Source organism: Mixophyes fleayi, chromosome 12 (assembly GCF_038048845.1).
Source record: "Mixophyes fleayi isolate aMixFle1 chromosome 12, aMixFle1.hap1, whole genome shotgun sequence".
Classification (NCBI taxonomy): Eukaryota; Metazoa; Chordata; class Amphibia; order Anura; family Limnodynastidae; genus Mixophyes; species Mixophyes fleayi.
Window position 1 is genome coordinate 20,232,373 of NC_134413.1, and position 24,355 is coordinate 20,256,727.

The 24,355-nt window shown below is 41.4% G+C and overlaps 1 protein-coding gene across 3 annotated transcripts; it reads right to left on the minus strand.

Annotated features, from left to right (window-relative positions):
- Positions 1-1,316: 1,316 nt before the first annotated feature.
- Positions 1,317-24,261, minus strand: ZBTB1 (zinc finger and BTB domain containing 1). Of its 3 annotated transcripts, none has more exons than XM_075193301.1 (2): positions 24,179-24,261; positions 1,317-3,621 (listed from the first exon to the last, which is right to left on the minus strand). In XM_075193301.1, exon 2 carries the CDS (start codon positions 3,600-3,602, stop codon positions 1,527-1,529), a length of 2,076 nt encoding a protein of 691 aa, XP_075049402.1. In that variant the 5' UTR covers positions 3,603-3,621; positions 24,179-24,261; the 3' UTR covers positions 1,317-1,526. The 3 variants fall into 3 exon arrangements, with proteins under 3 accessions (XP_075049402.1, XP_075049400.1, XP_075049401.1); XM_075193299.1 differs by lacking the exon at positions 24,179-24,261 and adding an exon at positions 8,879-9,125; XM_075193300.1 differs by lacking the exon at positions 24,179-24,261 and adding an exon at positions 8,462-8,633.
- Positions 24,262-24,355: the final 94 nt, after the last annotated feature.

A 24,355-nucleotide genomic window follows, 5' to 3' on the forward strand; every position in this document is an offset into this window, starting at 1 on the left:
CTGATCTTCATTGTATTGAGCCTTATTGCACTTATTTCACTCATTGGGCCTCACTAAGGGGGCAATTCAATTGACCGCGGGTTTGTTTTTTACACCGCGTTAAGTAATTTTAACGTGGTTTTCACTCATTTTAGAGCGGGTTAACTTTACCCGATATTCAATTACATTTTTAACACAGCGGGTTTTTTTGCACAAACGGTTCTATCGCGGACAAGTAGAAGATCCATTAAAAGTAGAGGGAGGGAGATGTGTTAAAAGCTAGTAAACTGTCAAATCTCCAGTTTTATCTCGCACCTCTCATGGCTGTGCAAAAAATTAAAAACATAAAACTATTTGAAATCATGTAATAATGTAAAAAAAAAAATTCATAAAAATAATAAACACATTAATCACTAATTAATATATTTATGTATGTTATATGTACTAATATGTTTTGTAATGGTATAGATGACTGTATAGTAAAAAAAAGTCAAATGAAAAAATATTAGTAAAAGAAAAGTACTGTATGTAGATATTATAAAATAGAAAGGTTGTGTAATGCATTTTTTGTTTTTATTACAGATGACCGCGTTAAACCCTCCCCTTCACTCCCCCAAAAATTTGCAAGCACCAATAACTAACGCGCTGGGGCTGGCTTACCCGTTTTACAATTGAATTGCACGTTTTTTTACGCGGCGGTAGCTAAAAACGGCCGCGTCAAAACCCGCGCAGGTATTTTTTCTTTCACCCGGTGGGGAAAAAACAAACAAACCCGTGGTCAATTGAATTCCCCCCTTAGAATTAGCAGCAAATCCCTCTATAAAGGTGTAAATTTGCACAATTCGCCGAACCCATGTTGCAGTGCAAGGGGTGCAAGTGCATTCTTTGTGCATGCAGGCCAAACACTTACATATAACACACCCACACTGGGCAGCTTTATTTTAGAGCTACGCTAGGCTTTACCCCCACTCTAAATCTGTATGCCCATTTTAAATCCCCCCACCCCTTGCAGTGCAACATGGTTTTTCGAAGATGATCTACATTACGAATATGCTGTATAATACGCCAGTATAAATTATTTTTTACTACACACTCAATAGATTATTCAACAAAAAATATTAAACCCTTTAAAATTACAATAGTTAGCAAGAACTCATGCTAAAGGGTAGAAATGTTGTACTTATTATACATTCATTCATTATTGCATCATAAACAAAATGTTTTCCAATACACTCTATATTTATAGAACAGTCAGAATACAAACATAGTGAAAAACAAGTAATATTAAAAACAAATAAAAAAAAACTATATAAAAAAAAAAAAAAAAAAAAAAAAGATTTCTAAATATTTGCCATTTTAATTTTTCAGAAGTGCATTTTACATATTTATTTAGGATGCTAAATACTTCCCCCACCAACAAAACTATAAAACAGAGTCTTTTGAAACAAGACAAATGTGCAGGATCCCCACATTACTCTAAGTAGAAGTCCTACGTTAATAATTAAAACTTTGGTTTTTACCATAAGGGCGTCTAGTCACCTAGATGCTTAAGCTTTCTTAAAATGCTTAGAATTATAATGAGCCCTCATATCTTTTCTCAAATTAAATTTCGCACCACAGACGCCACAGGTATACAGGTGGATATCCATGTGCTGTTCTAGAAGGTTGTTATTCGGAAAGATTTGAAAGCAGATTTGACATATAGTTTCCCCAGCAGCTAAATGGGAGATCATGTGACGCACATGGTCGTGTTTACGAAAATTTCCTTGGTCGCACAGCGAGCAAACATATCTGGCCATGCCTGTGTGCATATCGTTATGCAGCCTGAGCTGGCGCTCCCGTAAAAACTGCTTCCCACAAGTCTGACAGGAAAACTGTTTCTCCTTGGTGTGCACGGTATAATGTTCCCGTAGGTGGCAGCGTTGGTAAAAGCCTTTGCCACAGATGTCGCAGAAGTGTTTCCTCCGGTGATCTCGGTCAGTCTCGTCAGACACGGAACTCCTGTAGACGTCGTGATCGAAACATTGAGACATGTGCTCCACCACCAGGTTCTCAGACTCAAAGCGCTGCCCGCAGTTAGGACAACGATAAGGGCAGGAGGAATGTTTATACATTTGTTTTGGAACGTTGCTTTCATTGACATCATCCCACATATCAACAAGTACCTCTCCCACTGCAGAGGACTCTTCCATGCCATCTCCGAAGTGCATTCTTTCCTCAATGCTCCTTGCGTTGTCGTCCAGTTGCTCCTGAGGTCCACCGCATCTCTGAGCGTGCTCCTGCAACTGTCTACCTTTCACGAGAATCTGACCACATTTGCCACAGGCACATATATTTTCTATATGTTTGGATAGGTAATGAGAGGAGAGGTCGTGCTCGGTGATGGTCAGCCCACACAGTTCACATGCCATATCAGAGGTAGCCTCACTGGCCATACTTCCATTACGATTCACGTATCCAACATCTTTTCTACAGTTCGACAATCCTTGTTGTGAATTCATAGATAATTTCTCATTCATGCTTTGGTTATATTGTTCCCCAACATAATAAGTGCCAATAGGCTCATCAGCTTCATCATCCAAGTCATCTATGTCAGAGGATTCAAAATAATCTTTATCCGATATTTTCACAATATTAATATCATCCATTTCTACAATTGAATTCTCGTCAGACTCGATTTTTATAATTACTGGGTTTTTCTCAGTAGTGTCTACGATTGTGTTTTTCCCTTGGTTCAACGCAGTTGACAAGCCCTTCGTACTTTTGGAAGACAAAGATTCCTCGGCGGATTGACTGGAGTCTACTTTATGCATGTTGTCGTGGGACGGAGAGAACTTTGAGACCGGCGATTCGCTCCCGCTGTGGCTCTGCTCATTGCCCATCTGTTCCCTCCTTTGGAAAAAATGCCGATTGGTGCAGGTTTGAGAGTGCTCATCCAGAAGCTTTTCACAACTGAACACGAACCCGCAGCTCTCGCAGGTATAACTGCGCCCAAAGCGTCTGGTTCCACGTTCTCTCGTGGTAGACACTTTTAGCGAAGGCGTTTTCTTGCAGGTGCTCTGCAGCTGTTTGCGGAACGTGTGAGGCACGATGCTGTCAGCCTGTTTCTCATGCACAGTATTTATAGATAATACTGGCTCTGAGGTCCATTTGCTTGGCTCCTCTTCACACTTTGCCACCGGTTCTTCATACATACGGACACCAAAAACCATTTTATTGCTCAGACTGCTGGATGCAGAAGAGGAACATTTAGCAGAAGAATCTATATCCTGTATATCTTCCAAGCAGTCAGGGATAACATACAGTTGCAGGTAACTCATGGCATGCTTCAGATGGTCAAAATTGTCTGGTGCGGTCAAGATTTTGCCCAGGTACATGAACTGCAATATGAGATCGAAACATTCTGAGCTGATCTTTGTGTTGGTCAGGTTGATCTGTGCCACCGTGTGCTGATGATTGATGAACATCATTTTAAAATAGGAGCTGCAGGCGGCAAGGACTGCCTTGTGAGCCTGGAAATAGATGTCATTGATGGAGATAGAACAGTCGCAGAGGAATCCCCATTCTCTCTGGTTGTACAGCTGCTGCAGGACATAACTACAATGGCTGGCCTTCCCCATCATGTTGGTTTCTCAACAATGCCTTTATGGAAAGAAAGAAAAACGCAGTTACAACACTGACTGGGAAAGGAGCAACGTGCTAAGTGACGCATAATTCAGATTTTAGTTAACAATTTATTTCCTTTTAATGACCTTACTACTGTCTACAAAAATAAATAAAAGAATATAAGGACATTATCATGAAGGATTAATGTTGAAACATTAAGTAAAGCCAGATGCTTGCACAAATGGAATTTGCTATTTGGATCTATATGACAACTAGAGAGAGACCTTGAGTCATTAAGGAGAGCAAAGCATAAAAAAGGAGTAACTTTTCACCTAGGCAAAACCATGTTGCATTGGAGAGGGGGTAAATTTTAAAATGTGGAGACAGATTTATAGTTGGGATAGGGCATGTCCATCTAGCCCACAGATACTTGATAGTTTTATTTTTTACAATGAAACTTATTATTGATCTAGGACAGTGTTGGCTAACCTGTGACACTCCAGGTGTTGTGAAACTACAAGTCCCAGCATGCTTTGCCAATATAAAGCAGCTTATTGCTGGAAGGGTATGCTGGGACTTGTAGTTTCACAAACACCATGAGTGTCACAGGTTAGCCAACACTGTCCTAGATCAATAATAAGTTTCATTGTAAAAAATAAAACTATCAAGTATCTGTGGGCTAGATGAAAAAACAGTCAGTATTTATCTTATGTGCAAAATAATAAACTAATTTGCACCCCCTGCGTTGTAACATCTTTTGTCCTAGAGAACATTTACTCCTTTTTTTGCCTTACTTTCATTAATGACTCAGGTCCAGTGTGTGAATGTTAAAGTATTAAAAAGGTAGTGAAATGCAGTATATTATAGGGATCACTGATCCCTATTACAACCATAAGTAAATCACACTGTCACTTCCACATGGGTCAAATACCAATATTTTTTCCTTTTTTTTCCCTTTAATTAAAATTAAAAGGGACAGTGCAGTTTATTTACTGTAATTACAGGAATCAATGATCACTATGGCAATGTGCACAAGTAGGTTTCATGTAAATGACCAGTATGCAACTGTATTAAATTTGCAAAGTGTGAACAAGTTCTTAAAGGGGTTGACCAGAAACGCACTAAGGAATGATATTTTCATTTGACACAATGGGGTTGATGCAGGGTTCCAGGCATAATTTGCGTTCATAAACAAATCACAATTGCGACCACATGCAAAGCAGTGACGATCGTAAGATACATGTCGGTCAGCACCAATAGCATATGTGCTCGGTTTACACCAGACACATGTCACACACAGTTATGTCCAGTGGTGGAAGTGGGGGTGTATACGGTGCCCCTATGCTCCACGGGAGGTTTCTGTCCTCCCTGAGCTCGCCTTAGTACGCTATACCGCCACCTCTCCTAATGCTTTCATTGTAAAACTTCCATTCGCTTCCATTTTCCATACCACCACTGGTTATGTCCCATTTACGCCCCATGTTTTTGACCATTTATTTTATTCACTATTAGGCATTACTGAAACTCTTTAATACAGCAGAAACTATTTCCCATCTCATGTACAGAAGAAAAAAGTTTTGCTTAAACACAAACACAAAAGCATAATATATGTCCAAGCAACAAAAAATTATCCAATCACAAGTGGTTCGCTAGTGCCAGAGACCTGTTAGAATACCCTATCCCACCTATCCAGGAGCAAGCTGGCATAAATGGTAGAATCACGCAAATCTACAAGGGCAAGTAAGCATGTGTCCACTTTTCTAGGCATGCACAGGGCGATTTCACGAAAAACACACTACGCAAACTGGCGTAGTACCCACTCTGCACCAGTCCCGATATGCATATAAATCTTACTAAAAGGCGATACATCCGCCCAGCACATAACGCAGATATTGGAGTCAACCCTGTTACCTGCATCAGAGAGCTGACTCTTAGCGCTGACAGACTTGGTCCGTCCCTAGCACTTCTATAAAACTACGATCTTGCAGGGAACAAAAGCACAACTACTAGCAAGCTGGCTCTCCGACCCAGGTAGAAAGGGGCTGCTCACTTTTCAGGGTGCTACGGTACCAAACATCGCGGGAATATACTGCAAACCTCTATGAAATGCGATGCTAAATCTGCAAAGTTACAACTCCGTGGGGAGTGTTCTGGAGGCACTCCATGGCACATTGTATTGAACTGAACTGGACCATTAAGGTTCTGCCACATCATCTTAATGAGATTGAGGTTTGGACTTTTGAGCAGGTTGTCTTTTCTGTACAACTCAATCAACAAATAGAAAGAACACTCACCCACAAACAGAAAGCTGGTAGCTGCTGTTTCGGTGTGTTGCTATTTCGCCTGCTTGAGGTTTTGGGATACGTATTAAGTTTTGCACTTAACTTAAAAAATACATCAATATGTTACCCAACATGGGTACTCTCACTACTTAGTTAGGACCATCCTATTAGCGGAGGTGCCATAAAAGATGCTTTGATTAGTATTTTTTGCTGGTAGCAGCTGAGTGCTGTAAACGTCTGTGTGTTTTTTCTATTTGGAATTTGTCATTCAAACACATTGATGTTTTTCCTTTTCAGCCATCAGTTGTAGATGTGAATGTGTACTTGGGAAAATTGTTTTATGATCCAATTTCAGCCAAGCTTCAGTTAGCGGACACATGGCCTCACATTTTCCCTCTGTAAAGAGGAGTACAGAATGGACTCCATGATTGTGATGCATCCTGGTCCTGTGACTGCAAAACATCCCAAATGATCACTCCGTCCCCTCCATGTTTGACCTTTATGTATGTATGTATGTATGTATGTATGTATGTAAAACATGGCTTTGTTTAGATACTCATTGGTCTCATCTGTCCAGAGGACATTGCTCCAGAAATCTTATATTTCATTCACAAGCAACTTTGTAAACCCAAGTACTGATTTTTTTTTTATGAGAACAAGAAGGGGTTTTCTCCTGCAAACACTGGTAACTGTCTTTAGCGTTTTCCATTTGTAAATAATCTTTCTCGCTAAAGAATGATAGACTTCGCATTGCTTGGAAATAACCATATACCCCTTTCCAGACTGGTTTATCAAACTTTGGGACCTATTAATTAATAGAGGTTTTGCACCGCTAATTATCATCTTTCATCGCAACGATGACAGATGACTTTTCAAATAAATTTATTCAAAAATTTTAGGGACAGCACGTCCTATAGGATTCTGTCCCAGCGATGACTTTACTTACCGTAAAACTGCGGTAGTCCGTCTCCCCCCTCTGGTTACAATTGCAAAGTGGTTTGACCCAATTTCTTGTATGCACAAAGCCACTTTGCGATAATAAGGGAAGGGAAAGCAGTGGTGAGGGATCCGAAGAATCCTCTATCACAATGCTCTCCGCATAGAGTAGAATGGCTAAGCCCATCTTCAGAAAGCTAGACTGTTTGGAGTTTGTTTAATATCCCTAAATTATTGTGACTGCTGTAAAATTCGAAACTTAACCTAATGCAGGAGATATCTAAGATATATCCTGCGTTAGACTTTTGTTACATAGCTAAGTAACTTAAAAATGCTTAAACCATGCGTAAAAAGCCAATTCCGCATGTTTCGTGGCTTATTAAATAGACCCCTATAAGACTTGGCGACTTCAGAGGAAGCACAGCTGGTCATGCCTATCTTAAGAGTTTTAATTGCCAGGACCGTGCGAAAAAAGGAGTTTCCTCCACAGACATAGACATGAAATCCAAAATAAAAGTATCCTCTACACTAGTCTTTTTATGCATATAAAATTATTTATATTTATTGACCAGTTTGGGCATAATTACATGGGTTGGGTACCAATTACCGGCTGTAGTAAATCCGACAGCAGTTTGAACGATAGGAGAAGTACGATTTTCAGGTGTCCGTCCAGGAGGGGAGAACGACTGCTTGAAATGACTTTTACAAACAATTCGCAGAATGAAAGATTAAAGTGCGACCTAGACATTCTCGCTATTAAGGTGGTCAGTTAAGGAAGCTCCGCCTCGGAGGCGGCACTTCTATCGCTCAAACTGCTGTCGAATTTACTGTAGTCGCAGATGTGACTACCACCGAATTACATGCCCTTATCAGAGCAAAACACAACTGTGCAACTGCGTCAAAAAACTGGTTAATAAAAAGGCACGTATCATTTTGTTTTGGATGTCTTAGTAAATGAATGCAAGTAAGATCAACTTACCACACTTTAGAAATTCCTAATGCTATATTGTTACACGTTGTTTATTTTAGAGCTACACCTGCAGCAATATTGAGTGATAGATATTGTAGCGTGTGCCAAGCTTTCCTGTGAAATATATTTTATGACAATTATTTAGAACACAATTTTAGGTAATTATGAAGATAATGAAGTTTTGAGTCATAAATTAAAAAACACCTAGGCTTCATGAACATAGATCATATACATCATCATCACCATTTATTTATATAGCAGCGCTGTACAGAGAACTCCTTCACATCCGTCCCTGCCCCATTGGAGCTTACAATCTAAATTCCCTAACACACAGACAGACAGGGGTCAATTTTGATGGCATCCAATTAACCTACTAGTACAGTGCTCCCTTTTCATGCCACTCCCTTTACAATACTACCCACGCCACCTACCACAATGTATATTCTCTGCACCAAAATATGGATTAATTTCAACAATACCACCATTTGCTAGAACTCCAGATGCAAAAAAATAGAAGAAAACTCACTACTGCTACGAGTTTGGATAAATGCATTGTATTCTAAAAAGAAAAACAAAGTACATTAAAGCACACTGCACAGAATAAACACATATGTAATGTACAATTGGCAATAAAAGGAAAGGGGTCCTTATCTTTGGGAATCAGGGGGCTGTTGACAACAACACATACATCTGACACTTATTTCCAGCAGTCATGAGGTGCACCACACCTGTCAATATTATGATAGTAACATTTCAGGAGCAGGAAGGGATGTAATGTTGTGAGGCCTGGTCTGTCATCCTCTGACGTCACATCCCCCAGCCAGCCAATAGCAGACATCTTATGAGTTGCAAGTTACGAGTCTCCCAGGCCTGTCAATCAAACCACAACCCGAGAATGTGCCCCATATCTTACCAGTACCCCGTATTATCTTCATAGTGCGGGGCTGCTGCTCTGCAAAATTTGCACTAAATAAAATGATATGTGCTATTGCACAAAACTGTAAGCGCCCGTTGTCGCACTGTCCACACCAAGGCTGTGCATAATATCAAATATATGCAAATACATGTAATCCCTGTACATAACGGAGGGTCAGTGCGCACTCACCTTACCGATGGACCCGGGGTGCATGCAAATATGGCTGCTCTGGGGGCCAGTGGGCACGGGTAGAGGTACCCCGCGGTGGCAGGGGAATGATGGCGGCGGGTGGCACCCCAGAGTGTGCCGTATCTCTGCAGCCAGTCCTGCCTGACAGCCCCGATCAATGAGTCTGTCACCGGCTCCCTCCCTGCCCCGGGAGCATTGAGGGGAAGGGGAGGCCACAGCGCGCTTCTTCCGTCTCTGTTTGCACTGATTTTGGACGCCACCTGCTGGGCACATTTATATTACACCTACTGTCTATACGTAAGGATCCATGTACAGTATAGAATGGAAGGCAGATATAGACCAGCACTGAAACATCATCTCCGGAGGAAACCCACGCAAACACGGGGAGAACATACAAACTCTACACAGATAAGACCATGGTCAGGATTTAAACTCATGACCCCAGCGCTGTGAGGCAGAAGTACTAACCACTGAGCCACTGTATTTTTATTTTAAGATAAGGGCAGCTTTGTGCTTACCTGCTTCATCTGTCTGTTGGCATGTTTTAATTATAACGCTTTGCAGGGCAAAACTGAGCTAACTGTCAGTACATTTACTGGCTTATTATATATAATTTGAAGGCAAATAAGAACTGCTTGGCCCATCTAGTCTGCCCACTTTTTTAACCTATGGTCACCTCAAACCTTATTTGATCCTTTATTTTTTGTAAGGATATCCTAATGTCTATCCAAGGCATGTTTAAATTGCTCTACTGTATTGGCCTCTACCACCTCTGATAAGAGGCTATTCCACTTATCCGCTACACTCTCTGTAAAATAGTTTTTCCTCATATTTTCTCTGAACCTACTGCCCTCCAGTTTCAGTGCACATCCTCATATTTTAATTGTGTTACTAAGATTTAGGAGGGGAATTCAACTGGCCGTGTTACTGTAAAAAAGTAACGCGGCCTGTGCACTATTACCGTACCGTTATTACGGTAATAGTGCGCTTAAGTACCATTATTACAGCAGTTTCAACGCTGGCTTTTTCCTCGCAGCTCCCTGGTTAACTTTACCGTAATAATGGTAATAGGGTTATCGCGGCGCTACTTCGTGGGTAATTGAATTCCCCCCATAGTGTCTGTCAGGATGTTTTATCATAATTATGAAGTTTAAAATTCCATATTAAGCCATCACTTTGAACACCGTAAATGATTGGATTATCTTATCCTCTTTGTCTATTTCTTTAAATATAAAACTGTCAGACTAAAACCATATTAAAGGCATAGTTGCCAACTCCCGGAAACTTGTTTCCGGGAGAGGGGGCGGGAAGGGGCGGGACGAGGCCAATCGCGTCATATTGGCCCCGTTACCCGCGAAAACATAATTTGCCCCCTCCCGCCCTCCAAAATGGCGTGATTCACCGAGAATCTCGTCAAATGACGCGATTCTCTGTGAAATCCGGGATGCGGGAGAAATGCTATCTCCCCCGGGAGACTGACCCGAATTCGGGAGTCTCCCGGACTTTCCCGGGAGAGTTGGCAAGTATGATTAAAGGGTTGGCCAACATAATCAGTACTTGAATGAATTAGTGAAGGGAAAAGAGTTTTAATTAAATATACAATTTTTGAATAATGTTGAGAGATACTGCCAATATTGTTTTGCCCACTAGCAAACCAAACAGTTTGTGAGCCTGTGTACAAAATGTATTTCCAAAGACACTGTCACCAGCAGGTGGTTTGTGGTTCGCTGTTGCCAATGTCTTATTAACAATGATGATGCAGGCCATTGAGTTCACTGGGGCATATTCAATTAGCCACGTTACTCGCAAAAGTAACGCGGCGTTAAAAGTATTACCGTTATTACGGTACCTTTAACGCCGGCTTTCAGCTCGCAGCTCAGGGAGCCGCGAGCTGAAAGCCGGCGTTAAAGGTACAGTAATAACGGTAATTACGCGCACTATTATCGTTATTACGGTAATAGTGCGCAAGCCACGTTACTTTTGACAGTAACGTGGCCAATTGAATATGCCCGACTGTGCACTATTGAGTAACAATCTCCAAGAACAAGTATCCAAAAATCCATGTGTACATTGGTAAAGGCAAATAATTTGTTGATCACACATAAAATTGCAATGTGTAGGCACAAGCCTTCATCAGGTAGTAAAAGCTATGGATAAGTATACACATTATTAGTTCATATAGTGGTAAATGCTTGTGTTTCATAAGGAGACTGCAATTTGATGCAGCGAAGAGTCTGCCCAACACCATAAATTACCTTGGCGTATTCTTAATTTTTACCTTATCAGGGCTTTCACTATATAGAGGTATTAAGTGTACCTTCCAGAATGCATACATCAAGAAATGCCATACTGTCAAAATCATAATGAAGGATATTGGATAGGAGGGGTTGGGTACAAATTAGCGACTCTAATAAATCCGACAGCAGTTTGACCGATAGGAGAAGTGCGATTTTCATCTGTCCTACCTGGAGGTGAGGACGACTGCTTGAAATCACTGTTATAAATAATTCCGCCAAATGAACATCCCGGCGCCTGCAAATCACGTCATCTTGAAGTGTGACCTAGACATTCTCGCTATTAAGGTGGTCATTTAAGGAAGTTGGCACTTCTGCCTCCCCCCACTGGGGTCATGCGTTCGATTCCCGACCATGACCTTATCTGTGTGGAGTTTGTATGTTCTCCCTGTGTTTGCGTGGGTTTCCTCCGGGTGCTCCAGTTTCCTCCCACACTCCCAAAAAAACATACTGGTAGGTTAATTGGCTGCTATAAAAATTGATCCTATATGTATGTATATGTATGTTAGGGAACTTAGACTAAGCTCCAATGGGGCAGGGACTGATGTGAATGAGTTCTCTGTACAGCGCTGCGGAATTTGTGGCGCTATATAAATAACTGATGATGATGATTATCCCTTTTTCAATGTCAGTATAGAAATATAATGCACCTATGTATAATGCAACTGTCTATTAAGACTTACGTCACTTTAATTTTTGGGGGAATTCAATCGACCGCAAGATATTTTTAAACACCACGTTTAGTCATTTTAGTCAAGTTGGTGATGGATGATGTGAATTGAAATTGTTGTAACTTGTGTCTGAAGGTCACATTGAATCTGGCAGTTGATCAAGGAACTTTCTTAAACATTCTAATAATCCTGGGCTACAATCTTCAGTCAAGTTTTCTCTTGCGGCCACTTACAGGGAGGTTTGCTGCAGTGCCGTAGGTCTTAATCCTCCTAATAAAATTATGTTTCATCAATGTCCCTGGAGATTGATTTGTAGCCTTGAGATTGTCCATGCTTGGCTAAGATCTTCTGTCTGCCCTACGTAGACAATTATCTGGCTTTCTGTTCTCCATGCTTATTGCTATATATACATATTGACAAAATACAGGAGTTTTCTCTGTTCAAGCTCGTTTAATGACTATTTTTATATTGCAGACACCTGAAGTGTGAAAATTGAAGTTGAATCGCCTGTTTGAAATCTAATTACTTCAAACTACTTTTTAAAGGCTCCAATAATTTTGTTCGGACCATTTACAGGTTTTTGCATGGAAAAAGTTGCAACATAATTTTTTGTTTTATTCCACTTGAAACCAAAGAAATACATTTGTGGATAATAATTAATATTTTTTAAATGCAACAATTTTCTTGAAGAAATGGTCCATCATTAGAAAATACTGCAAGGGTGACCATATTTGTTGCTGCTTTCAATGATAAGCACTGCACTATAGCTTGTGTGCCTTGTCTCTACTATTTATAGACAAATGTAGCTCTGAAAGAGTGCTGATTGTAGAAGCAGCGTCATATATAGATGAAAGGGGAGAGCTGCAACATCATAAGGGCAGCACGGTGGCTTAGTGGTTAGCACTTCTGCCTTACAGCACTGGGGTCATGAGTTCAATTCCCAACCATGGCCTTATCTGTGTGGAGTTTGTATGTTCTCCCCATGTTTGCGTGGGATTCCTCCAGGTGCTCCGGTTTCCTCCCACACTCCAAAAACATACTGGTAGGTTAATTGGCCACTAACAAATTGACCCTAGTCTGTGTGTCTGTGTGTTTCAGGGAATTTAGACTGTAAGCTCCAATGGGGCAGGGACTGATGTGAGTGAGTTCTCTGTACAGCACTGCGGAATTAGTGGCACCATATAAATAAATGGTGATGATGATTATGATGATAAGGGCATGACAGTACTGTTGAGAAACAGATGTAAAATTTGGGGCAATACTAGTGCACCGATTAAGTCATCCACTCTCTAGTGACATGTGCCTCCCCATGGTGTACAAGATACAAAAGTAGTACCATAGGTACCACTAAATAGCCATCAGGACAGTGCCACCATTGAACAGACTGTAATATACAACCATAAGACCTTCAAGTAGCTTTTTCAGACTCAGGAGCTTCATCTTGGAGCCCAGCAAGGTACTCTAATGTTTTAAAAGGAGAGAATGGTTGTTCCAACAAAATCAAATGTGAATTACCAGGTATGGCATGAGATAAAGCTGCAGTTTAGGTGGTGAAGTCAGCCAAAGCATTTCCTTCAGAGGCATCGTTGTGTAATTTTGAGTTGTGCTGTGTAGTGTAAGTATCCCCACAGTGACAGGATGGGCATATTCTGCCACCACGCTTCATGGGGTTTCATTAGTTGCTGCTGACCATTATTACTCTTCCCACTTGGCCAAACGAGCCATTCACTGCTTGTGAGTGTTAACTGCAGACCACAACAGTCAATGTCACCAGCAGACTCCTTTACTGGCTCCTGGAACCACTTAAGTGCCTAGGGTTATGTGTAGTTGCTGCATCACCTCTTTGGTGGCTGTTGTGGTTGAATCTTTCCTGGCTGTTTACTATGGATAATGACTGCAGAGTAGCTGGCAGAGCGCTAATGCAGGACCATTGTCTCAACACAATACAACTGGGATTGAAATAAAGCGTGTGCTTTAATCTGTTGGTCACAAGGACAGGTGTCTTACAGAGACAAGAAGATCCTGGTAGTACTGGTGTTTATTGGCTCATATAGTTCTTACAACAGCTGTTCTGTTAAGGGCTTACACATACCACTAGAAGGTAGTGATGTTAGACCATTTACATTGGCTACTAGAACTTCTTTTACAGTTATGGTGGCTGGGTTTAGCCCCTTAGATCTATCCACTCTACATTTACTTTAGTGGAAGGGATGTGCTCTGCTCCCCTTTACATTTGCAGCAAAGAAAAGTCTGTATTTTTCTACTTTCCTGGCTAACATGTCCACCAGCCCCTTGTCCAGGTCACACACCCCACCTCCATCCCTAAAAGGTTGCATCCAGTTTGGTACCTCATTCTTCTATCCAGAAATGGTCCACATGCTTTATTAGCTCAGGACATTCTATTGGGAAGGGGTGTATCACCTTGAGGTTACTAGTGTCTATCAGTGTGGTGTCAGTCACTGGGAGGTCATTGTAGTTAGGTCTGTGCTATCCACTACTCACTGCTGGAGCTGGATTCCAACTAGGGGCAAGAGCAACCCCAGGCAATCCAGGTTCTGACTGCAAAATCTTCTGAGCTGTTGGGGTACATTGCCTTTCCAGAGGTAATGGTCTAGGACTGGGCAATCCAAATAGTCTACCAGCTTGTGTTGGTTCCTCAGAGCCAGGTGAAGCTTAACTCCTGGTGATAGGGACAAAAATCTCCACCCACATCTGTCTTCCAAGATAATTTCCAAGAACTCCAACTGTACAGATGTCATACATGACTGCCACATTGCTTATCTTTTTGTCGACTCCTCAGTTGAGAAATACCCATCTTTCCACAGTAGCAGGTTCTTACCTACCAAAAGATTTTGTATTTATAAGGCCATTCATTTGGTTTCTGAGTCTGACCTTTTCTTAACCTGACAGTATAACAGTAATTACTGTTACTTACTAATTTTGCAAGTGAATTTGTCTGCCATCCAACTGCAATAATGCGCAATTGGTTTTGAATGCTATATACTAAAACTGGCCATGGCCAAAACTTTTGAGAATGACATAAGTATTGGTTTTCACAAAGTTTGCTGTTCCAGTGTTTTTGGACCCTTTTGTCAGATGTTGCTATGGTATACTGAAGTAAAATTACAAGCATTTCATAAGTGTCAAAGGCTTTTATTGACAATTACATTACGTTTATGCAAAGAGTCAATATTTGCAGTGTTGACCATTCTTTTTGAAGACCTCTGCAATTCGCCCTGGCATACTGCTAATCAATTTCTGGGCCACATACTGATGGCTGCCCATTCTTGCCTAATCAATGCTTGGAGTTTGTCAGAATTTTGGGTTTTTGTTTGTCCACCCGCCACTTAAGGATTGACCACAAGTTCTCAATGGGATTAAGGTCTGGGGAGTTTCCTGGCCATGGTGTTATGACTCTGCCTATTCTTTGTATCTAGCAGCAGTACCTCATACCACCAGAGGTGCTGCTGTTCTTTTCCTGAATTCTTTACATGCCTGAAGGAGTTAATCTCCTTGCCTGATGCCTAATTAGAACTGCACCTGTCGCACTGCTTCAAATACCTGCCTCAAGCTGTGCTCTGTGCAGTTCATCCATTTATTCCTGGCTGCTGCTGGTTACCCCCTGTTCCTGTGTTTGCTCCATGGCTGCTTGATCTTCTGTTGTGACTCTCGGCTTGATTACTGGACCCTGCTTGTTTGCCTGTTGCCCTGACCTTCGGCTTGACTTTTGGACTTTGCTTATTCGCTTGTGACACTGATCTCTGCCTGCCTATTTGGATTATGTTTACCTGATCTCTGCTTAATCCCTGGACTTGTGTCTGGTTCCCTGGACAGCCTTATGACTCCTCAGCTGGGGTATTGGAATTCCTAGTGTTTTTGCATTTGAACTCTCTGTTTGGCTATTAGACATGTCAGTAAACCCACAATTACAAATGCTGCAAATGGACATTGTTCAGTTCCGTTACCAAATCATACAGGTATCCACTTTACTCCAAGAACTGCTAAAAACCCTACCTGCTTCTGTGTTAAGTAGTTTCAACACTAATTCTGATTCTAAAGCAACACACTTCTCTAATGAAAGCATGCAGACCGCAGAGAATCATCCCAGAACTTTTTCTGACATTGGTGCTGCATCTATCGTAGTGCCAGCGGTCCCTACCATTAGTGATTCTAAACAACCAAGCTACCTGCGTCCCCATCTCACTGAGGAGGAACGATGGCACAGAAGGATCGGTAAACTATGCCTCTACTGCGCCAGTGGCGAACATTTCTTACAAGGCTGTCCACTCCACAGACCACAACATCCTATGGAGCAGCCTTTAGTATGCTCCTCTCCAGACCCTGGATTTTTCTGCACGTCACCTCCTGTTGCTTTACTTCAACCTAATCCGTTCACTGGGATGGGGCCTAATCTGCCAGTTCCGGTTGCCGCCTGTCCTGCGGTGCCAGTTCCAGTTGCTGTCTGTCCTGTGGTGCCAGTTCCAGCTACCGGCAGTACGGAGTCTCCTGCCACTGTGTCCGGTCCTGAGTCCACTGCCTTTGTAGTCTTCAGCTGCTGCCTCTACTCCCGAGTCTTCAGCCGCTGCCTCTACTCCCGTTTCTTCAGCTGCTGCCTCTACTCCCGAGTCTTCAGCTCCACAGGGGGCGCTGCCATTAAAATCTGCTCCAGTGGGAGCACTGCCCTTAAAGTCTGCTCCAGAGAGGGCCCTGTCCCTCCAGTCCACTCCAGATTTGCCAGTCCATGCGGTTCAGCCCGAGTTGCCTGTCCATGCAGTTCAGCCCGAGTTGTCACTCTATGCGGTTCAGACCGAGTTACCACTTTGTGCTGTCTGCTCTGAGACATCTTACAGTGCTGTCTGCTGTGAGGCATCTCACAGTGCTATCCAGTTGGAGTGCTGTACCCAGTCCGGGCTTCCCGTCAAGTGTGCCTACCTTGCTGTCCCAGCCGGGGACTCCTGCTCTGCCGTCCCAGCCGGGGACTCTCCAGAGCCTGCTGCACAAGCTGGGAACTCTTCAGTCTGCTATTGAGCCTGAACACCCAAAAGCCTCTTCCGAATCTTCAGATCCTCCTCCAGCCTACTTTGACGGAGACCTGAAACAAATTTCTTTAGTCCTTCAACTCTGTATGAAACAATTTGAAGAATTTCCAGGATATTTCTCTGACCAATTTAACCAAGTTGGTACTATTATCATGAATTTCAGAGAGGAGCCGCAGACTTGCGCTTTTTCCCTTAATTCTAATGATCCCATTACCCACAACACCATGGACTTTGTTAATGCAGTCTGACAGAAATATCTTACATCTATAGTCGTCACCTGATCAAGTCACCTGGTGCTCCATCATGCTGGACAAGGCATTGTTTGTCATCAAACTGTTCTTGGATGGTTGGAAGATGCTCTTGGAGGATGTTTTGGTACCATTCTTTGTTCATGGCTGTGCTCTTAGGCAAAATTGTTAGTAATGGATGCTTATGTATGACAAAACATATGATTGCACTGTTGCACAATTGAGAGCAACAGTAAAAATGCATTTTATGTACATTAGGCATTAATAACATCCATTTTTTTTAAATCGATTTTTATTAATAATTATAGAATTAAAAGGTGTTAATGTATTTAATATTTTTCTATGCATTCTGATGGGACTTTATATTGCATTTTTTGTATCCTGCAGTGTGTTCCGTCTGTCTGCATACGGCAAGTTCTGTATAGCCAGTGCGTACTTATTACCCATATCCAAATAGAAATGTATCTTGAGATTTGCTTGTATTTGAATACAAGCATACTTGCGTGCTCATTTCCATATGATTTTTAAAAACACAAATTGTGTTCACGTTGCTAACATGGGAATGATAATGGAACATGTATTATACATATTTTATTTTCATTTAACATAACTGTTGTATTGAGTTTTAAAGACTAAATAACATACAAGGAAACAATAAACATCAGTACAGATAAGTAAATCAGTAAAACATATTACAAGTACGTACCTAAACAAGGTACATTCATGTATGAATGTATTTATTAATAATATAATATATGAATTTAATTTCCCCCAGGTTATGGGGAAACAAACGGTAGGGATAGGAGGGGGACAATATGCAAAAAAATGGAAATAACCCTCATAGAATGGAGAAAACTATTAACAAATAGGGGAATATCAGGCTTGGTGGAGGAGACAGGGTGGGGTAGAGGGTAAGGGAAGAAGAGGGGATTGCTAATGACTTGAGGAAGGAGGTGATATAGTAGACATATCATCATCACCATTTATTTATATAGTGCCACTAATTCCGCAGCGCTGTACAGAAAACGCACTCACATCAGTCCCTGCGCCATTGGGGCTTACAGTCTAAATTCCCTAACACACACACACACACACACACACACACACAGACTAGGGGCAATTTGTTAGCAGCCAATTAACCTACCAGTATGTTTTTGGAATATGAGATCAAACAGTGGCCAGTGGAGGAATTATACATATTTATGGACACGGCAAGAGATCAGTAATGGAAGAGAGTACACCTACACAGAGATAGTGTATCATCTATGTCGAACTGTTTTATGATCCGTGTTAAGGTATATTGTAATGTTATTGTTTAAGTAAAATGTACTATTTTATACATGAACATCTGGATTATGCGTGATTTATAGGGAAAAGTGTGTGGGTAATTAACAAAACTGTCCAGGAACATAGTATGGATATCGCCAGAGGATAATAAAATATTCTCCTTTAACAGGGTCATTATAAAAAATTTTGAGGAGTAATTTTACTCCACAGAAAAAAATGTAGTGTGACCACTGTCTGCAATTCAGCAGTGTCAAGATTTTTAATGATCTTTGAATTTCATCAGTCTTTCAAATTTAAAATATCAAAACTTTAGAGGTCAGCAACAATCAAGTGACCTTGACTTCAGTAAATGTGTACATTGATAGGTTAAAGATAATTTGTGGTGTCCCACTGCCAGTTTATCTATTAATCAATGCTACTTTGTGTGGCTAAACATTTTGATAGAACGCCCCTCTTTGGATGTCATTGATGGCAGAATCAGATTTATTATGATTGTCAATGGCAGGTTTTAATTTAGTGTGTAAATGACTTGAACCTTGTTTATCACACTGTTGGTGGACTTTCCTTCTAGTTCGGTCATGAGAGGGAAGAGCAGTAGTTTGCCCAGGTGGCCTTAAATAAATGAAAATGACATGGTAGTCCTCAGAGACCAGTTAAAACTTTTATCTATCGCTTGATGTTGTTGCTGTATACCACAATTTCCTGTTAAGCAATCTGGGCTGCGGTGTTGTGGACATATCTTTCAGTTTTAGTTCACTCTTGTTCTTTTTTAACTTCTCAAAACCTATTTTGATTATCAGGACCATAAGACCCAACAAGGATGTATCCAGAATTGCACACCATCTGACACAGAAAATCTTTTTCATGCTTCCAATTGACAGCTGTTGCATTTTGTCCAAATTCCTTGAAGTATTTTTTGCATAACATACTATTCAGATAAAGTTTTATCCATGTAACATAAGATACATTTCTCTTTACGTTTCCTTAAATAAAAAAGTATTTTCTAACTCAGCAGTCAGAAAATAAGAAGGTTGAGTCTGGTCAGCAGAATTGTGCAATTATTCATTAAATCAGTGGTTCCCAAACTTTTTCAGTTTGCGGCACCCTTAGAGTCTCCAAAATTTTTTCAAGGCACCCCTCCAAAATAATTACTGAGCAGTCCCATTTTATAAGTAGTTGGGTCAAAATAACATAATAAGTATTTAGGTCAGGACAGAAATACTTAGTAAGTTGTTTGCAAAAATAATACACATAAATCCTAGGGAAAATAATATTTTCATATATTTTTTTCAATTATATTTATGTCAAAGAATAATTTACAGCTAATATTAAGAGGAATAAGATCAAACAAAATAAAACAACAACATGTACAAAAATCATCACACTGCGCCCCCTTCCTCCTTACACTCTGTGCCCTCTTTATTCACAATCTGCCCCTCTTCTTTCTCACTGTCCCTCTTCATCCACAATCGGCCCCTCTACATCCATAATCTGCCCCTCTTCATCGTCACTCTGCCCCCTCCTTCGTTCTTTTGCCCCTCCATTGCAGTTTCCTATCACCATTCCCTTCCTTTACTTACCATACTTGGCCTTCTTTCTTCTATCTTCTTACCAATCCGGCAGCACCTGGGACCCAACATCCTTCTCTCTCCTTTTCACTGAATATGTCGGATGTGATGACGTCATGCTCGACATTCAGTGAGAAGCGAGGAGGAAGGAAGATGCCGGGTTCCGTGCGCCCCCAGATTTGCAATTTTTTTTTTCTTTTTCTTCCTGGCCGCGGCACCCCTGTGACAGCATTGCGGCACCCCACGGGGCCGTGGCGCACACTTTGGGAACCGCTGCATTTAAGAGTTCTACAGTTGGGTGCTGACAAAAGCAGTCATAAGGCATCAAGAATACCAAAAATATGAATAAAAAACTAGGGTGCAATCGACATATAGTAAACCAGAATTGAGAGAGGATTGAGCTACATACATCTAAAGCCTATGTGTTTGGTCATCTGCAAAATCCACTAAAAGGCCTACATTGTAATCTGGCTGCTTGACTTGTGTGCTGAATAGCAGGATATGTCCAATTTGGTCATAGAAATCTGTGTTTTCATAATTAAATAAAAGTATAACTCCACCCAAAGCTGAAAATGCAGCTTTGGGTAGCGTGCCACAAATTATACATATTCACAGACTATAATTTAATGCTGTCACACATCGGGGTCTTAGCCGCACTTACCACATCCACCGCTGTCATATCACGGCTACCCGGGTTCCTCCCGGTCACCTGCAGCATTCCTGTCCATCACATCTTCATTTGTAAGCAAACATACTGTTTGTTCTACTGCATGGGCGTGGCCATGTTAGATGCAGTCAGATGATCATTCGAGTCTAGCCAGATTCAGCAGCTGTGATCACATGAACAGTGCAACCAATAGCGGTTTGAAACACCCTATTTAAACCTGCTGCTGAGATCTGTTCATTGCCAGCACAACACACTTCTCTCCCGAGGATAGTTCTTGGCTCTAGGTTACAGGTGTTCATGCACTGTTACTGATTACCCTGTTTTTACAAAGTGATCAATTTTCTGTGAATATCCGGCATTACAAACTAATCATCACTTTGAAAGTATCCTGCACTTCCAAAGTGCACATCTTTCTACAAGTATCCTGCATTACTTGGCGGTTCATCAAGCTGCTCATCTACCTGCAATATTCTGCATTCATTGAGAGTGCTTACCTCAGTAACAACTTTGCACTATCCCAGTTTTTATTCTGCAGTACCTGTGGTTTTACCGGTACCACCAGTTCTGTTGCTGTGGCTGGTTCTGAGTCTCTAGGGCTTATTTCCAGTTCTGTGTATTTGTGTGTTGGTTCCAGGTCTGCGGTTGTTTCACAGTCCTGAGTTTGCCATTTCATGTCAGGGTTCTGAGTTCCGGGCTCCAATTCCAATTTGTTCTGTTTTGAGTTTCTGTGTGTTTGCATTCTGAGATCTTATTAGTGGGTTCCAGCCCCGTGTGCCTGGTTACAGGTGCCGGGATTGAGTTCCCACGGACACTTCCAGAGTGTTATTACCCTGGATTCCACTTCAGTACTCTGACATAGACTCCAGTCCTAGACTCCTATGCTGCTAGTGCAACTCGGAGTGCTCTAGAAGAGCAGAGAGATCAAGGCCTCCAGGTTCCATTTCACTCCTACTTCAGCCAGACCCAAGAGTCCTGAGTTGGATCGAGAAATATATACAACCGTCACAATTACACTACAATGCAAACATATCTTGAGAAAAAATTTCCAACTCATCAAATACCAATTTCATGTAATCCTATCTTATATTTCTGATCAATCTGCATTTTGTGCCCTCCGCACGTTACAATTTCCATATAATTCTGTCATCATCTAGCTGATGTGATGTGTGTGGGTACCTTAACACCAGATGACAAGCTAGTCACTGATCACTTCAGGTTACACAGGATGGATTAGTGCTACTCCTACCAGGTAGGGAGACCTAGTTAATCTTCACTGCAACTCAGAGCATCCTCTCACCCAGGTAAATCTCTGATATTATATCTATGACATCACAAGACTTTACCAATGTGGAAATATACTATTCTGCATTGAGTTAAACAGTGTTCACTCTCTGTACTGTGGAATGCAACTGGGTAATCAGGAACTGTAAATAACAGTTCATAGCTTTAGTCTGTCACACATGTGGCCGCCATATTCAGCTGACATCTACACTCATCTTAAAGCCTGCTCACCGCTAACAATGATGTTCAGATGGCAGTGGGTGAGGGGAGAATCTAAGATACCTTTTTAGACAGAATTTATGGCTGTAGAACAATTTTTATATATAAAATACAATTGTGCTTGTTTTACTGTAGTATATAGGTACTCATCCCCAGTCCATTTTTTTTAGTTCCAAGATGTGGCCTATGAGCTTTGTTACACTTATCTGTTCCACATGCTCAGTCTGTTTGAGATGTTTTCTGCTCCAAAATTACAAAACAGAAAGAAACGTTTGAAGCTGATGCAAAAAAAATTGTAAGCATGCAAGCAGAGACCTCTTACCCCGCTCTGTCTGTATTACCCAATACTGTTTTACTACCAATTGTAAAGTGCTATGAAATTTGCTGGCGCTAAATAAATATGATGCTGAATGTGTCTGAGCGCAACTTTATCTGACACCAACCATATACACCGACCAGCAAGACACTATATTGTAATATTGTGTAGGACCCCATCATGTCACCAAAACAGCTCTGACCCGTTAAGGCATGGACTCCACAAGACCTGTGAAGATATGGTATCGGGCACTTAGATGTTAGCAGCAAAAGTTTAAGTTATGTAAGTTGTGAGGTGGTGCCTCCATGGCTTGTTTTTCCAGCACATCCCACAGATGCTCGATCGAACTGAGATCTGGGGAATTTGGATGCCAAGTCAGTACGTTGAACTCTCTGTCAAGTTCCTCTAATCATTCCTGATCAAATTTTGCAGTGTGGCAGGGTGCATTATCCTGCTGAAAAAAGGCCATTGCTAGCAGGGAATACCGTTGCCATGAAGGGGTGTACTTGGTCTGCAACAATGTTTAGGTAGGTGGTATATGTCAAAATATCATCCACATGAATGCAAGAACCCAAGGTTTCCCAGCAGAACATTGCCTAGTGCATCACACTGCCTCTGCAGGCTTGCCTTCTTCACATAGTGCATCCTGGTGCCATCTCTTTCCCAGGTAAACGATGCCGTCCACATTATGGAAAATAAAACGTGATTCATCAGACCAGGCCACCTTCTTCCACTGGTCATGGTCCAGTTCATGCGCTCACGTTCCCACTGTAGGAGCTTTCTGTGATGGACATGTGTTAGCATGGGCACTCTGACCAGTCTACAGCTATGCATCCCCAATACAAAGCAAGTTGTGATGCACTGTGTGTTCTGACATCTTTCTATCGTAATCAGCATTAACTTTTTCAGCAATTTATGCTATACTAGCTCTTCTGCGAGATTGGACCAGACGGGCTAGAATTTGCTCCCCACGCAGGCAACCATGAACTCTGTCATCAGTTCTCCAGTTGTCATTCTTTGGAGCACTTTTGGTAGTACCAACCAATGAATATGGGAACACCCCACAAGACCTTGGAGATGCTTGGACCCAGTCATCTAGTCATCACAATTTGGCCCTTATCAAAGTTGCCGAGATCCTTGCACTTGGCCATTTTTCCTGCTTCCAACACATCACAAGAACTGCTTGTTTACTTGCTGCCTAATATATCCCACCCCTTGACAGGTGCCATTGCAATGAGATAATAAATGTTATTCACTTCACTTGTCAGTGAATTTGATGTTGTGGCTGATTGATATATAGTGTCTGAATTGACTTCAAATGAAATTGTATTGATTTGACAAGTTAGCTCTATTCTTATTACTATTCTTGCCAACATTTTCTGCTCAATTCAACTTTCAATTTAAAAACATTATATATTGGGATAACAAGGATGAAATGTTACAGCCCTTTGCAAAAGGGACTATGGTTAAAAACACACTTGTTCAGCAAAAGGCTTATTGTAGCATTAGGTCTGTGATTGAGAAGCACGTCAGGAGCCTATTTCAATGAAAATATTAAATTCATAATAGAGGTACTGAGTGGCCTGTAATCTGTTATGGAAATATAAATCCATGCATAGGTCTTGCATTGTCACAACAATTTTGAATTACAGACCCAATTTATTGTAGGTCCCCAACTAATGTCATCATGCTGTGACTTCTAGTACTCACAGGCTCTCATTTGGTTCCCTCTGGCTAAATGCCTTTACAGCCCTACAGTATGCAACGTGAAGTACGTCAGTTTCTGTCACTTCAATAACATAGAGAGGACATTAGCAACTACGACCACACAACACTGCTCCTGGCGCCATCCAGCCAGTCACGTGACACTGTCCCCCCCCTCCACTC

Excerpts from the sequence above, each read along its gene's own strand:
- ZBTB1 (XM_075193301.1), bottom strand. The coding sequence starts at position 3,602 with ATGATGGGGAAGGCCAGCCATTGTAGTTATGTCCTGCAGCAGCTGTAC.